The following is a 16322-nucleotide window of genomic DNA, read 5'->3' as shown; positions in this document are numbered from 1 at the left end:
TAGAAAGATAATTACTAATCGATGCCTTATAATATATTTTTTTAATGAGCAAATACTACAAAATTACTAGTAATTTTAAGAAAAAACCATTGAAAGAGAGTTTCTTGGGGCAAACAGCTATCACGTCGATATTTTCACAAAGTTTTCCAGCAATAGTAATGACATTATGGTAAAAACCCCCTGTGACGACTACGTTCAAAATGTCATTTTTGAAAGAAAATATCGATTTTTATTTCTAATATTTTTTATGAAAGCCTCATTCTTTGTGAATACTACTACTAAACCACACGCGCACCATGTCCGTATTCCTCTGCGGAACTTCTAACGAATTGGTACATGTTGGAATGTGTATGTAGTGAACCTGACGCGAAGTTTGTTTCTGTGTAAAGCTTGTTATGTGTAGTGCTGCCATCTGCCATCAACTTTTATAACTGTGAGTGAAGTGCAATGATTGAATAATCTTATCGTTGTAGGCCTGTTGCTCTCCGTATAAGTGGCGTATGCAGGCTGTCCGAAATTGTTTGCAAAGCGGAGGATATCTCTGTAACCGTTGACTTTCGAAACATAGTTTCAATTACAATAAGTTTTCAAATGACGTGCAGTCACTTGAAATCTCAAAATTTGTTTGAGGGGTCGCATACATGAAAAAATAAACAAATTAACTTTTTATACAGTCTCTCTCCCCGTGTGCTCAAATATCCAATTAGACAGTTGTTGCCCTGCGTCCTCTGTGAGGCCAATAAAAACAAAATTCCACGTTTCTAAGTGCAATGAGATATTCAAAAAACGGAGGAAATTCGTAAAGAAAAATAGCATTGAATGCGGGTAAATTGGTTTGGCGTTGCGATTTTTTCTCCCCTCGTCTAAAAAATGGTAAACCACGGCTCAAGATAGTCCTAAAAATATCTGGAAAGTCAACTGTAGCCAAAATTGTGTATTTGTACGATCCATCTCAGATGCTCCTGTGACCCAAGTTTGGGTTGCGACCCATAAGGTTAAGAATTCCTGCATTATACTTTTCAGGCCCAAACATTCATTTTTTGGAATTTTAAAGATTTTTTTGCATCTTTGATGCTCAAAAAATACATTAAAAACGTAAATATCAGCAAGCCTTTATTTGTGTTCCAGTTTTTTTTTAAATATTTTTTTACTTTTTTTTTCGAAGAAATAATTCGTTTCGTTCAAATTTTTTTATCCCAGACGACGCAAGGTGCATTCATATTCACATACAAATTTTTTCCAGAATTTTATTTGCTAAATTTTATGTATTAAATCACACGTATACCGGAGGCACTTTCTCCTGGAAGCCATCTTAAAAACTTCCAGAATCCTCAGACAATATTTCAACCTCCAGAAAGTTAAACTTTAAGTGCTGCCCTCTGATGAAAGCCCCAAAGTTCATAATAGCCATGTTTCTAACTCAAAACTTATGCAATCCTTTAAATCAGGGCTTAACTCCAAGAGGCCAAATAAAAAATTCAACAGTAAGGAACCCACTCACGTGGTACCAGGGTCTAGAAGGGTTTTGCAGTCACAAGACGCTTTTCGAGTCGAAAATAATTTCTTATTCACAATTACAGTAAAACCTCGATAAGTCATCAAGGTATAAGGTAAAGGCGTCGAGTCACTCAAGCTATGGAGAAATTATGACGGCTTAAGCGAAGTGCCGTCAGTTTCAATGTGCGGAAATCGTATTTAAATTGAAAATAATATAATTTTTTTCAAAATATGAATTAAAATTACTATATTAATAAGATTTATAAATTGCAAAAAAAGAAAAAAAACTAAATTTTTACCTTTTTATAAAATAAGTTTTTGTAAAATACACCATAACACCTATTCAACTTATTATGGAGAAATACACGACTACTACTACTTAGCCGTACATGCACCTCGTACACATTCCTCTGCAGAATCTCTAACTGATAGGCACATGCCGGAATGTGTGTTCTGAGTGCACGTGTGGCCCTTACGTATTATGTTGTCGAGTTGCACTTGTTTCGTGCTGCCATCTGTCTTTCATTTTGTGAAGTAAAGATGGAAATGCTTGAAATTTTCGTGTTAGTCAGTATCATGTTGCAGGTCTGCAAGGAGAGACTTTTCCAAATCTCTGGTGAAATACACTCCGACAGACCAGACACGACCCAGGCTCTGTCCCTCCCGGGATATAAGCCTTTTACCCATGCGGGTTGGGTAGTGAAATACACTGGTACACTTAGATGCAAAGGTTTCCTAATGTCTGCTTTTTTGCCCTGCTCAGGGTCCCAAGTCAAAATTTGGCCCTGTGTTCAAGACTACCTACTTTTTTTTTTTTTGCTCTTCCTTTAAAGTTGGGAGTTTTTGAAGTGTACGAGGTTTTCATCACAAGGTGACACAATATGTAAAATTGATATGTATTAATTGCGTTATATAAAACACACACACAATTTCTTTTTTTTTTCTTTTTTCTCTAACAGTTGCTCTTATTAGTCTAAATTAAAAAAAATACTGGTATAAATCGTAAGTGGGGAAATACACTGGTACACTTACGATTTATACCAGTTTTTTTTTTGTAATTTAGACTAATAAGAGCAACTGTTAGAAAAAAAATTGTGTTTTATGTAACGCAATTAATGCATATCAATTTTACATATTGTGTCACCTTGTGATGAAAACCTCGTACACTTCAAAAACTCCCAACTTTAAAGGAAGAGCAAAAAAAAGTAGGTAGTCTTGAACACAGGGCCAAATTTTGATTTGGGACCCTGAGCAGGGCAAAAAAGCTGACATTAGGAAACCTTTGCATCTTGGGAGGAAATGTCTGTTTTTTTCTACACAGGCACAGTAGACTTTCAATTATTCGCCCTAGTTAAAAATTAATACATTATAATGTTCCGTGATTCCAAGCTGCAAAAAACTGGTTTTGGGGGTATAGCTAAGCAAAATCGACCATTAATATATCTCCTGCGCTGCGCTAGCCACTCCTCAAAACAGGAACGGGTTCTGCGCGGATTAGAGTGCATGTGGAGAGACATTGGGTCGTGGATGAGGGCTAAAAGGAAGAAGCCCTCAGTCATCTTTATCAAGGAGTTATAAAAAACTAAAAACTGTGGTTTCAATTCTTTCATCGTAGGCCTTCCTTTCGACATTTGCGTTATCATTTATCAATGAAGAGAGAAATAGATTTTAATGGGAATTAAACTCCTACGTCGTTAATGTTTAAAAGCGTACGGTATGTGTTCATACTGTATAGTTTATATGATTTTATGTTTCCTGCAATCACAATATTGAAGTGAAAGATTTTATTAGGAATAGGAGAGGGTCTAAGTGTAAAAAGGATGTTTTTGATGGTACGGGTGGAGGTAGGAGTGAAATGAGCACTTGTAGAACTCCTTCCTATCCGGCCCACCTTTCTGTCACATTAGGCCGGATAGTGTAGAGTCTCTACTGTATTCAGTTTAAATTTGAAGCCCCAAATTAACGAGGACCCATGCAGAAATCAGGTCCAGCTCGAACAGTCCCTAACGTTTCAAGAACTGTTTATTAATTAGGAGATGAACTTCCTCGGTGTCACTTTCGTTGTTTGACCTGTTCAGGGTTTTGGTACATAAGGCTTTTATGGTCACTTTTGAATATATGGCAATGCTGTGATCAAACCCTTTTTTTAAAAGGAGCCATGGAAATCAACAGTTCGTGTCTCACAAACTATAGAGACGAGTTAATCGAAATTAGCGATTAGTAACCGAGGGTTTATGAACATTGTTATGTATGAAAGCTGAACGGGACCGAAGACTTACCAAGGTTTTACTGTAGTTTCGGGTCGATGTGCGGTTAAAGAAAAATTAAATCATAGATTTCCGAGAGATGATTCCCTCACATTTTTTACCTGCATTTATCGTCGAAATTATGAAAAAGATAAAAGACATTTTATTAGATAAAATTGAATGAGAAATACAAGGTGTCTCAAACTGATAAGAAAATGTAGAGATGATGTTTCAAATTTGAGAGTATCTGGGTGGTTATACGGCAAGAGCGGTACACACAGCGACAGTTATTTTACAATTCAAGAATACATTTCAAGATGAATACATTATGGGTCCTCCTTTCTGTTTTTGGTGAGTGAAATATGCACATAAGTTATAATTTAATGCAATTGTGATTTTCAAAATAAACATTTCCATAGTTAATTTCCATCCATAAAAAAGCTTAATGATGTGATTTATGATTTGTGTTTTAAGAGAAATTGATCAAACTATTATTTTTGTTGTCTTTGTCCCTCGTCATAGCCTTGTCTTTGGTGCCTTGCAAATCGAATGATTGCGATCTTGGATTAGAAATTTTAAACTGCATGAGTAAAACCAATTTCGACATGAATATTCATTATTCTCATTTCCAGGAGACCGAGGAAAAACTGGACCAAATGTGCAGGTAATATAATGCTATACCATGCAGGGGGGTTAGTAAATCGATTGCGACGGTACAATAGACTTAACCACGCGATTCATAAAATTTCAATCATTTTCCACTTTTCGGGGAGGACGTGACTGGGCCCCCGGGTCTCTCCAATACAGTGTTTCCGAAAAATCGAGTGAGGGGTTGGTTCATCAACTCAGGCCGGAATTTTGGAGGTGGATAGATCTCTAACATTTTGTTGTGGTACAGGACGCGCCTAAACTGAAAAAAATGTATTAACATGAGTAGGGTATCGTTGAATTTTCTCTAAAAAGCTCTATCATTTAAGTACCATTGGGTTCTATAGCAAGACTTTATATTCATTAAGACATAAGCGTCTAAACTCTAAAGTGTCATTATTTTCCCCGACATTCAACTTTTAGAATTTTAAGCCGGTTATGTTATACTCGTGTATTGGGTACTCGATTTTGAAGACGCATTCAACTGAAATGCCTTCATTTTTGCGCCAGTTGACAGTTTTTGGTCTGACTCGAATCCCATCATGCCGAAAGAAAAGTTCTTCAGAACATTAGATCAAATATATACTCATATAACAAACAGATAATGGCCAGTGGTGGATGTTGATAGTAATGATCTGATCACACAGTTTGAGATTTTGTGTCTAATCTCCCTACTGAACATTGTCTCGACATAATGATATTTACACATTACAGAGACCTGTTGCCCGTTACCAAATGCATAGCAGAAGTTGCGAAGGTATGTGTAGCCAAGCCGATAACGTTCATGCAGGTTTATCCAGATGCCTACGATGCACTCGCAAAGATCTGTACGAAGGGAGGACCCCTAAGAAAAGGTATATTCTGCATTTTTTGGAAACTGAATGAATAAATGAACGATAGAACTTTGACACTGGACTTTCCCGCGTTGCTCCGAGATCTCTTCCAGCCCAGCTTCGTGGCAGACTCCGGAACACTTTATTTTGTGTAAAAAAAAAACATAGGATACAAAATTTTTTCAACATATTTTTCCCTGACAATGGGGTACTTTCGCGATTAACAAATTTTGTGGTGATTACAGACGAGATGGGGTTGGGAGTTGGAGAAAAAATTCCAAATTTTTTTGGAGACTATAATATGCAATTTGTTTTCGATTGTTACTGAAAAATTTCTTGCATTATAACGAGACTATTTCTCCAGTAAAATTTCACTTTTCGAAGATTTTATAACCGATACAGTGACGTAATAAATCATAGTGGAATCTCCCGTAACGGACATTACTAGTTAGCGGACAACATTTTTGGTCCCATGTTTTCTGTTATCGAGAAGTTTCACCGTTTGAGCGTTTCAACTGTAATTACCATAATAAAAAGGTACCTTCGGGTAGTTAAGCAATCCGGTAAAATAATAGTTATGGATTGATCAGCCATGATGCAAATGAACTCTTTGTCCCCCAAACGTTGTGCTCTATATAACTGTGATTTCCTCCTCCGTTGAAAACAAGTCTATCCGGTTGACAGTGAAACGTTAGAGTCGACACCCCCCCCCCCCCTCTTCCTCCGATAAAGTGCTTTTCAGCTCAAAATATTTACACCTTGACTCAATATTTATCGCTTGCTAGACATTGTATGTGTCGATGATAATCTTTATTGTTTTTTTCTTTATATATAGAGTACATGAAGCACGGCAAATGCATAAATGCCAATAAATCTCGTTACGAAGATGCTTGTTTCGAGGAAATGACGCTACCGGCCGATGTACCGGACAAAGAAGAATGTCAGTGAGTACAAGTTATGACTAAAATATACAGGGTGTCCCATAAATACGTAAATAGGTAAAAAATTAATAAAAATTGAAGGAATTGTTATACTTGAATGGGGTTTGAGAAAAAAATTATTCTCACGAAGGAAGATATTTTCGATATAAGAAAAAAAAAAAACTTTGCTTAAATTTTTGTCAATTAGAGACACGTTCTTTCTTTCAAAACGAGCACAACTCAGGTTGTGAGATTCTCACGCACTTTTTCCTTATTTGCTGATTTGATGAATAGTAAGCTTATTATTTGAAGTATCTGTTGCCAAAATTTCGCGTAATTGTAAACATTTGGATGCCTGCAATAACCTTCTCGGTTAGAGAAGAGCATTTATTCTCCATGAACAAACCAGTTATAAGTGATGCATTTCATAACATGCAATCTAATATGCATTAGAAATAAATACATCAAATGGACTCTCATCATTACTAAAACATCATTTAGACGATAGCTATAAATTTAATTCATCTTTTGTTGTTATTTTGAAGGAAATATAAAAAGGCACTACAGACATGCGAGAGCTCCGTGAGGAAGGCGTGTGGAAACGACGCCATTGCGATGGCCAAAGAGATCTACAAACCGACCAGGAACTTTTTTGTCAAAGCCTGCAACATCGTCGAATAATTAATTCAGTAGAAAATTATTCTTTGTTCATCTTAAGGAAGTATCATCGATGACTGAAATATGTTTCCAATGTGCCTGTTAATCAGGAATAATAAATGATGGTGTTATCTCTTTACATGGTTAAAAAAAATTAAGCATTAAGTTTGAAACTTTCGTCAGGCAAAAAACAACGTAATAAACTGGAAACTACTATCACAAATATAGCATTTTCTTCATTAAAACCCAATCGATTACTTAGCCTCTTCTCGTATTGAGGTGAGATATCTAAGCCCAGGGCGGTTGGAAGGAATACACTCGAACCTCTTCCACCCACTGTTCTTTCCCTCATCCAGATCGAGATGCTTTATTGGTAACCCTATTAACAGGAATTGTTTTTGATTCTTCACCGCGATTCGGAAAAGAAGTCACCTCACCTCGTAATCTTAGTCAATTTTCGGTAAGGAATCGGTCTTGGCCCACGATAGGGTGGCCGGATCATGCGACTGAGAAACCGGAACAAATCGTGATAAAAACCGGGACATAACGAAAATTCTGATAAAAACCGAATTATCTTGAAAAAAAATTTCAGAAAGCATTATAGTGTCGAGTTGTTACGCCCGGGTGGCTTGGTGGTGAATTTCTTGTCTACCACCACCGTGAAGGTTGTCATCATGGTCCCAAGTTTAAACCCGGAGAAGAATATACAGATGAGATATTTTCCTAACGAGCTTGCGGCAACTAATGGCCTTCATTTCCAACACACCTTATCAATGGCAATAAATTGCGATATGGCCAGAGTTGGTGAAGCAGTGTCGAATTGGATAAAATTACCTATTTGAATTAGAAGTCTAGGCCTTTTACCGTTCGGTTCTTCAACCTTTTCCTCATTGTAGACTGCTGAAATTAAGTGGAAATTTTATCCAAACGGCATAAATAAGAGAAGTAATTTGCTAACTGTTGCGAAAAAAAAATTTGGAGGAAAATTTCTTAACCCCTTCTTTATCATATTTTTACGCATTGCTATTATAAATACGAGAAACCGCTTTAAGCTGGGACACCCGTTGCCATCTATTGAATAAAATCGAAACTATATCTGCTATAATTCCAAAATGAAATAGTTGTTGGTATTAAACCGATGTGCTCGATGAAAATGAACAACATGTGATATAAAACTATTTTTTTATTCTGCATATCGGTGTAAATTTTATGGGCCAAAAAATACTGGTTATTATTATTACTTTTTTTTTTATAATTACAAACAATAATCTAGACGCAAACATAAATACATATTAACCGGTATTTTAGCACATGAAATTTATACCGGTATGCAGCATAAAAACCAGAAAAATATGGTATTATGGCGGAGGTCTTGAACCTTTTTCTCGTCACGAGCACTGCCTGCACCCACCCTGAAAGAAGAGCATCCTTATGACAAGTTTGCCATACGAATGCACGAAATCAGAATGATTTCAATCCTTGAATGCAATTCGTGAAGGATGTTCAGTTGGAAAGTTTATCAAGTGCTCGCAAGCACGAAATCAGACGCGACATCGAGCACTCTGGGCGCCTCAGGGAGCACCGTGGTGCTCGCGAGCAACCAGACCAGACCAGAATTGAATTTTGAGCCGATTCCCAGCCCGTGTCGTCCAACTGCCGGCATAAAAACTGGCCAAGAAAGCCTGTGAAGAAGAAAATGTGTCCATGTTTGTAGATGGATATGCGTTTGCATGAATGCGTAGTGTATGTGAAAAGAACTGGTCAAATTGGTTAAAAGTCATGATCTGGTTATAAGCAGGCAAATGCCACCACAGTCCACAGAAGCAGGTCACACAATCTGCAGCTAGCAACATCTATTCGAAGTGGAATGGGGGGGGGGGGGAGCATCACATAAGAGTCGTGACGCTAAACACCCCAACAATAACATAAAAAAAGCAACTGATTTTGCTTGAAAAGTTATAGCAGATAGTTTAGTTTTTAGTTGATAGTTGGCACCAGAGACCCCATATTTTTGTGATGAGTGGGCACTTTTTCCGATATTTTTGAGAGAATGAGGCAGAATTATTTTCTATACAATTTAAGAATCAATCGTAGAGTTTTTATATGCATATTTTTTATCCCTTTTCGGGCATTTTATATGCTGTATAATAAGGCCATATAATAAGCAATTATTTTGGAAAATGTATTTCTGCGTTTTTATGCAAACTAAGAAATATTTTCTCTTCTTTCATGAATAACATTAGGATATGCTATTTCGCTTGAAGTAAAAGCTTTTTTCCGTTTTTCATACCAGTCCAGTTGAAGAATATCATTCCATCTTGAGCCCAGATGCAGTAAGTGAGAGCCCATCATGGCACTGGGCTGCTAAATATTATGACCGTGAAAATAGATTAAAGTACGTTGACTACACATTTGCATCATGACTGAGAAAGATAGCCTTCTATATTTTCACATGCCGCTGGTAATTGCCTTGATATAGTGTCCCACATTTACTGGAAGGGGGACTTGGAGAGTGCGAAAGAAGAGAAAACTTGCTCCTCTAAATCTTCTTCTCCTCCACATTTCCAAAATGTTAACAATGATATTAGTTTTTGAGATGTATCACTGGTATTTAAACTGTACATCAGGAGTTTTCGACGCATGACTCGTAGGCCAAATTTCCCCCTTGAAGCTTCTTGCCGAGGCTCGCCGCCGACCATTTTTAGGAAATAGCTGAAAACATTGGCAGACTATTAAATGAAAAATAATAAAAAAATCAAGCAATCAAGCCACATTCCGCTTGCATCTGACAGGGCCATCTTAACAAGTATTCTGTGGGGGAGGGGCAAAAACACTTTTTTGAGATCCTTAATTTCATAAGGAAAAAGTCGGCATCTAAAAACAATTACGCTATTAACAGAAATGTTAAAAAAATATATTTCAAGAATTTTGAAAGAAATAATTTCAGAATTAATAACAGGAGTAATTTCAGAATTATTCAAAAAGAAATAGTTTCAAAATTCGTTAAAAAATAATTTCAGAACTAGTAAAAAAAGATTTTAGAATGAATAAAAATCTACAATTATTTGGTGGGCCTTGTTTGTACATACTTGGGGCCCCATTGGGCTATAGCCACTAGAATAGGGGCTATATCCCCTATCCAGTCGCCTTACATTGGGCTAACCATTAAGACGTCACTGTACATTACACGAAGTCCGTAAATCTGGATTCCCTCTTACAATTAGAAATACCAACGTATGACTTTGTGTGGTGGCCCGCAGGCTTTATGGGATGTTCGAATTTAGCCCGTAATGTCTGAAAGGTCGAAGACCTTTAGGGCTAGGAGTTTTTTACTTATTGTACGAACAAAAATTCTTCGTTTTACCAACCACTACGAGTATCAGAGAATCAATAACATAGCTTTCAATTTTTTTTTTACAGTTAATGTCCCAAACCACACACACACAATTTTTTTGTATGTAAAAACAGGAAGGGGAAAAAAACCCCGATTTCTTTCTCGTCCTCTATTCATTGAAGACCTCGTTTATGTTTTTCGGTGTTGATGTGCTGCAGCAACTTTAGTATCTCATAGTTTGAAAAATAAGATTGTTTCACCTTCTGCACGGAACACTTTCTCGCCATATTCCGAAACGAATTTCTTCAGTTTCTGTGAAGTCCTTCGCTTAACTTCAGGCATGTTGAGAAGAGAAAATCCGATTTCACAATAATACAGGAATCATTCACAATCGATACAAACAATATTTACAGTTACTATAAGGGTAAGTTTCGAAAAATTTGAAAATATTGAGGTCCTAGGTTTTTATCTGGACCTGCTTGAAATTGATCAGATGTAGTGATGGTAATCGCATCCATCCAAAATTTACCTTTTGAGTACGTTCCCCCACCTACAAATTCAGAATTAATGTGCTGCCATCTATATATAAAAATATCTAGCTGAGTATTTAGCGTTAGAAAAAACATAGCAAAATATTTAAAAAAAAAAAAAAAAAATATTATTATTATTTTTAATATTTATTTTTTACACTTACTTTATTACTTTATTTACACTTTTAAAATTTCTCACAAAACCTAAAAATTTCCCCCGTGGACCAAGATTAGCCAATTTTTCCCACGAGTTACCATTATCGATTCAGATGATTAATCTATTTACAACTACACTCATGGCCCCCACATGGGGGGGGGGGGGCTGACAGGGCTCCAGCCCTGGGGCCCGGGAGTCGGGGGGGGCCCGTGGAAAGATCTTTTTGATTTTATTTCTTTCAGATATATCCCATAGGAAAATAGACAGGACTCTTCAATATCAATCATATCAATTTGTACTCGTATGGGCGGATATCTTGAACTACGTACCTTAGATCTCATTGAAATTTTTTTTAACTATACACATGTACAACAGTAAACGAAAAAAAAAAAGAAAAAAAAACCCCGGAAACGAAGAAAAGAACATTGTACAAGGGCCCTTCCCCCCCCCCCCCCCGGCTCTCATGGCAGTCGTTCTCCTAGGAAGGAAGAAAAGACGTGATGGTCATGGCTACTGAGACATCAAGGACACCAGCATTTTGTGTGTCCTCAGGGCTATAGCCACTAGAATGAGGGAGGCCACCAGAATAATCGTTATCTAGTCGTCTAGCTTGTGTAGGGACCTACAGGGCTACCGCGCGACCCCTGCTGTTTCAGTTCATAGAAGGCCATAATGTCTCGATAGAATGAAAATTGGAGTAAACAGACGTCGTATTCCACAGTGAAATTGCCTCTAGGTGCCGATAAAGCACATGAACCTCCCTTCCCCCAACATCCTGGAACAGGGGGCCCCGTAGGCTGCGCTCTTCAGCGGACCCCCTCTATAAAGTGAACTAATAGTGGGGAAAAAAGACAAAAATGACAAGAATGGTCCAGGCCTGAAGCTTCGCCAGTCCCACTCTCGTGGGCGGGTTATGATAGTGAGACAGCTTTGTTGCAAGCTTTTGTACAAAATACAGTGGATCCCGCATATAACGTTTTCCTCCTTGGTGCGACTTATTTTGCGACTCTCCGGTACCAACTCTTATTACTGATACTCATCGAGATTTCTCGTTTAAAGCGTTTTCCCGCAAAAAGTATTGTACGAAATGGCTGTAATGACGTGTGTACTGAATCACGTGATTTCGCTCACGGCCCCTCTAGTAACCCCCTCCCTCTCCCAGTCCGAACAAATCAAGGGTTTTTTCCCCTTGCTTCTGGAAAAAAAGGCTACAGTACATTCGCTGTACTGTCTTGAGGACACATCTCCCCTCAAAACTTCTATTCACAGACATATTGTGACACAGAAAAATATTTACGGTTCGCGTCTGCAAAAATACAGTTGTTCGAAACCTTTTAGTAAAATAGTTGAACGAGTTTGCGTACATAAAGGATTGATTTTTTTCCCCACGCGGATGAATCCTACGGTTCTAGCCCAAAAGAACGGTAAGCAAAGCTAAAAATTTGAATTTTTGTTAAATTTTTATTTTGAGCATTAACAGTTAACTATAATAAATCTATGTCAGAAGAGTTTGGCCCTGCATCGAGGCCAGTTGCGATGTTTGTTGAATTGTGTTTCATAAAGTTTAAAAACGATTATTTTTAATAGGGCATATCTCAAATTACAGAGTAACCTCGTTCATACGTCACGCAGTTATACAACTTTCATGTTTATACGACGTTTAACTTTGGTAGAAATTGTTAACAATACATTTTAAACAACAATACAACAAATGCATTTTAATGTTAAAATATTTCATTCATTTATTTAACGTAAAACCTCAATTATTCGACGTTTTCACTTCGACTAAAACTCGGAAACTTTTGAAAAAAGAAAAACATAATTTATATCCATCAAATGCGCACAAAATTTTTGTATGCAGTGAAAAAGCGTTGCTGCAACAGTTCTAGCATATTGTCACCGCAAAAGACATAAATTTTAGGGTGATTGCTGACGTATACGAAAATTGCCAGTGAGATGGCTGATGACCATTTAGAGTGGACTTAGGTGATTTGTTTATTGCCTCTTTCTGAGAATACGCAGATGTGAAGAGTCCCGAAGAAATGAGTTTCAATTGTTTTGACGGCCATATGACCTTTCAGAATATTTGCTCTCCCTATGTTTTCAACGTTATCCCGAGAGGGTGAGAAAGTCTACTGTAAGCATTTGGGGGGTACAGGTCTGCCGAAAATAGGTACACATGCACAGCAAGTTCTTTCGATCATTTCCTGTAGAACTTTCTTTCGATGTGGTGCTTTGCTTGCTGACAGGGCCATCTTAAGACCATCATGGGCCTCCGGGCCAATTGATTTTTCTGAGGCCCAACCTAGAGAATTCTCGAAAATTTCAATTACTTCCCATTTTTGTGAGGCCCCCTCTTCTTTTGAGGCCCCCGGGCCGTGCTCGGGTGGGTCCATGCGGCCCTTCAGACGGCACTGCTTGCTGACTGTGTCAAATTCGTCGTTCGTAATGTCGAAAAAGCAAAAAACGCTCTCTCTAAGAAAACTGGAAATTTTGGAAGAATTCAACAAGAATTTTAAATTGATAACGAAAGTTCATCTTGCAAACAGGCCCGTTATGTTGGGGGGGGGGGACAACGGCCCCCTGGCTTTTGAAAATACACTAAAAATGGTATATGTATAGATACATTGAGTACATGTGTTTTCCCCTCCTGGAAAAAGTTTGCTCCCCCCTGGAAAAATTTTGCCCCCCCCCTCCGGAAAAAGTTGAAATAACGGCCCTGCTTGCAAACCAGTTGAATATGTTCGTTTCAACTTTTTGAAACGATTATAAAGTAGAGAAACAACCAAAGAGCAAGCTCCTGATTGAAAATCATCTACTGCCAAAAAAAAAGTCCAAGATGGGGAAATTTTTGCAAGTCGAGAAGATTTTGTTGCAATTTTGTACCCAATGTCGTGTCCCAAAGGTAATGTGCCAAATTTTATTTCTTTAAATGATTTGAAATGTGATTTAATTTCCTCTCAAGTATGAAATATTTTTTTAGAACAGAATTGGAATGCAATTAAACACATAAAATTTTATAACATTTTATATGTATGAGGGGGGGGGGATAATTTTATATTCACTTCGACTTATACATAAAACGTTTTATGAAACATTTTGACTCGGCCTCTTGAACGTCGTATAAACGACTGTAACAGAATTGTAAAGTTGCTCAGTTGAATAGATGAAGTGAACATAAATATTTAAATTATTTCAGTTCTCACACACAATTTTTCAGGCCGGTGCTTCGACCAAGGCCAATGAAAATAGTTTTCAGTATTATTACTTTAACTCTTTAATTCACTAGATTTATTTATTATTTTTGCACGCCTGTTGTGAATCGCCTGGCATAACGGAATTGCCTTCGTTTTATCAAAAAATCATTGCATGGAATAACTTCACGTTATGCATGATAAAACTGCAGTGAAATCTCGATATAACGATATTCTGCGGACGAAGAAAAATACCATAATAAAGGTATTATCGTTAATCGAGAGACTTTGACATTGAACACTAGCCATCAGGGCCGCAACTAAATGCTTGATCAGCTGAGGTAAGCACATATTTTGACATCCCCCCCCCCCTGTAATTTTGAAGAAGAGGCTATAAAAGGTGAATTTTGCGCACTCTTCTGGTCCTGGGCAAGATACCTTCTTGTCGTCGTCGTCGTCCCCCAGTTGCGGCCCTGCCGACCATGGATCACGATCACCATTGGCGTATGCAAAGGGGGTTTAGGGTTCTAACCTCCCCCCCCCCCGAGCCGAGATTATAGGGAAAATTATTATAAAATTATTGCAGGAAAAAAGAACGTAACCCCCCACCCTCGTGAAAATGGCAATCACAAGTTTCTATGGGAAAACCATATTGCCTAACCAATTCGTTCTTTTAACTGGCCCATAGGGGAGCTCTATTGTATTGCGTAAAATTATATACAAATCCCATAATCATATCTCGAAATGTGATAACATTTATCACACACACACACAATTATATTTTATTATTTAGTTTAAATATACAGTGAAACCTCGATGTAACAATATTCTACGGGCCAAAAAAAAAATATTGTGGTAGAGGGATTGAAGAGGTAACATTATCCTCACGTGTGATCAAATTTATGCTATTGCCATTTTTTCTATATCGGCATTATTAATATTATCGGAAAATACGCTTTTATTTTTTGCACAAAATTTTTCGGGGGGGGGGGGTAGGGGGCCCGCGAAAAATCCTGGCCTGGGGGCCCGGCACTAGCATGTGGGGGCCATGACTACACTCCAGACCAGACCAGACCAGACTCAGAATTTTACGATGGTGTCTGGCCCTGGCGGTGAGGGTCATTAACCAACAAAAGGACTGGGGCCCCTTGGGGACCCCCGGTGAAGGGAAAGACAAGTGAGTATCTGTATGTGTAAGTGCTAGTGTGTGTATGTGAAGGGAAGGGGTGGCGAAAGGCTCTTTTTTTTAGTTAGTTAAACTCTTATAGCGTAATATGTATAAGAGTGGTCGTTGGTCTGCGATTATTGAAACCTCATAAATTCGTTGTCATCGTAAAGGTACGTTGCAATGCGACAGGTAAAATGGCGGCACAACCTCACGTGTTAGTAGTTAAAAGCGAAGTGAGATAGCGAAGAGAGCTGTGAAGAAGAAGCGACTTCTTGCTGATGGTGGTGCAATGCGATTGGCTTATTCATGGCAGGGCCATGATTGGTCGATGGTGAAGGGGGAGGGAGAGAAGGAGTGAGAGCGGGAAAAAGTCGTTAGTATGTTAGGGGGGGGAGAGAGGATGACATAGGAAAGAATGAAAGACAGTGGAGTACACAATTGAAAAAGAATACAAAAAGACAACAATACAAGTGGCCCGGTTGGGCGTCTCTCAAAAAGAAATGGGTGTTGAGATATCGGTTCATCTGAGGATACGTCAGAAGAGATGAGCATGAGGGAGACGTGAAGAGCTGCCATCTATCGGGCAGTTCGGAGTTTAGAGTCTTTCCCAGTCAAGATCGTTTATTTGAAGGGCTCTTCGATGCGTCCATTTTTCTGCCGGGTCGTAATCTATTATGTCCCGCAGATGTTGGTGTGCAGATGAGGCCATGCGTTCAAACTGGGAATTATTTAATTTTTTGATATATGAAAAAAGATGGGGTATGTTAAGGTCAGCTCGAATATTAATATTGCGAATGTACCATGGTGCCCTGAGAAGCCTGCGGAGAATTTTATTTTGTTGTTTTTGAAGGGTGGCGATGTTGCCCTTGCGGGCGGGGGTCCAAACGGGGGATGCGTAAAGCATCGTGGGTCTCAATATTGATTTATAGAGAATAGTCTTATTGTTAATTGTGAGCTTGGCACTGGGGAAGGTAATTTTATTGAGCATTCCGAGAATCCCGTTTGTTTTATTTCGAACTAAGGCAATGTGTTCCCTGAAGAGCAATTTCTTGTCAAGGGTGCACCCAAGATATTTGACAGTGTCGGCCGGTTGGAGATTCTGGTTTCCAAAACGAAGGGGAAGCTGTGGAAGCTTTTT

The 16322-nt window shown here is 38.2% G+C and overlaps 1 protein-coding gene across 1 annotated transcript; it reads left to right on the top strand.

Annotated features, from left to right (window-relative positions):
- Nucleotides 1-3981: 3981 nt before the first annotated feature.
- On the top strand, nucleotides 3982-6959 carry LOC149088992 (uncharacterized). Its single transcript, XM_089253271.1, has 5 exons — nucleotides 3982-4094; nucleotides 4266-4407; nucleotides 5106-5245; nucleotides 6060-6168; nucleotides 6690-6959. Exons 1-5 carry the CDS (start codon nucleotides 4061-4063, stop codon nucleotides 6823-6825), a joined length of 561 nt encoding a protein of 186 aa, XP_089109397.1. The 5' UTR covers nucleotides 3982-4060; the 3' UTR covers nucleotides 6826-6959.
- The last annotated feature ends 9363 nt before the right edge of the window (nucleotides 6960-16322 follow it).

Source organism: Pholcus phalangioides, unplaced genomic scaffold (genome assembly GCF_987345545.1).
Source record: "Pholcus phalangioides strain wild (caught in Gottingen) unplaced genomic scaffold, Ppha-v1.0 ptg000003l_1, whole genome shotgun sequence".
Lineage (NCBI taxonomy): Eukaryota > Metazoa > Arthropoda > Arachnida > Araneae > Pholcidae > Pholcus > Pholcus phalangioides.
Note: the sequence above shows the minus strand (reverse complement) of the source record. Positions and strands in the feature narration are given on the sequence as shown.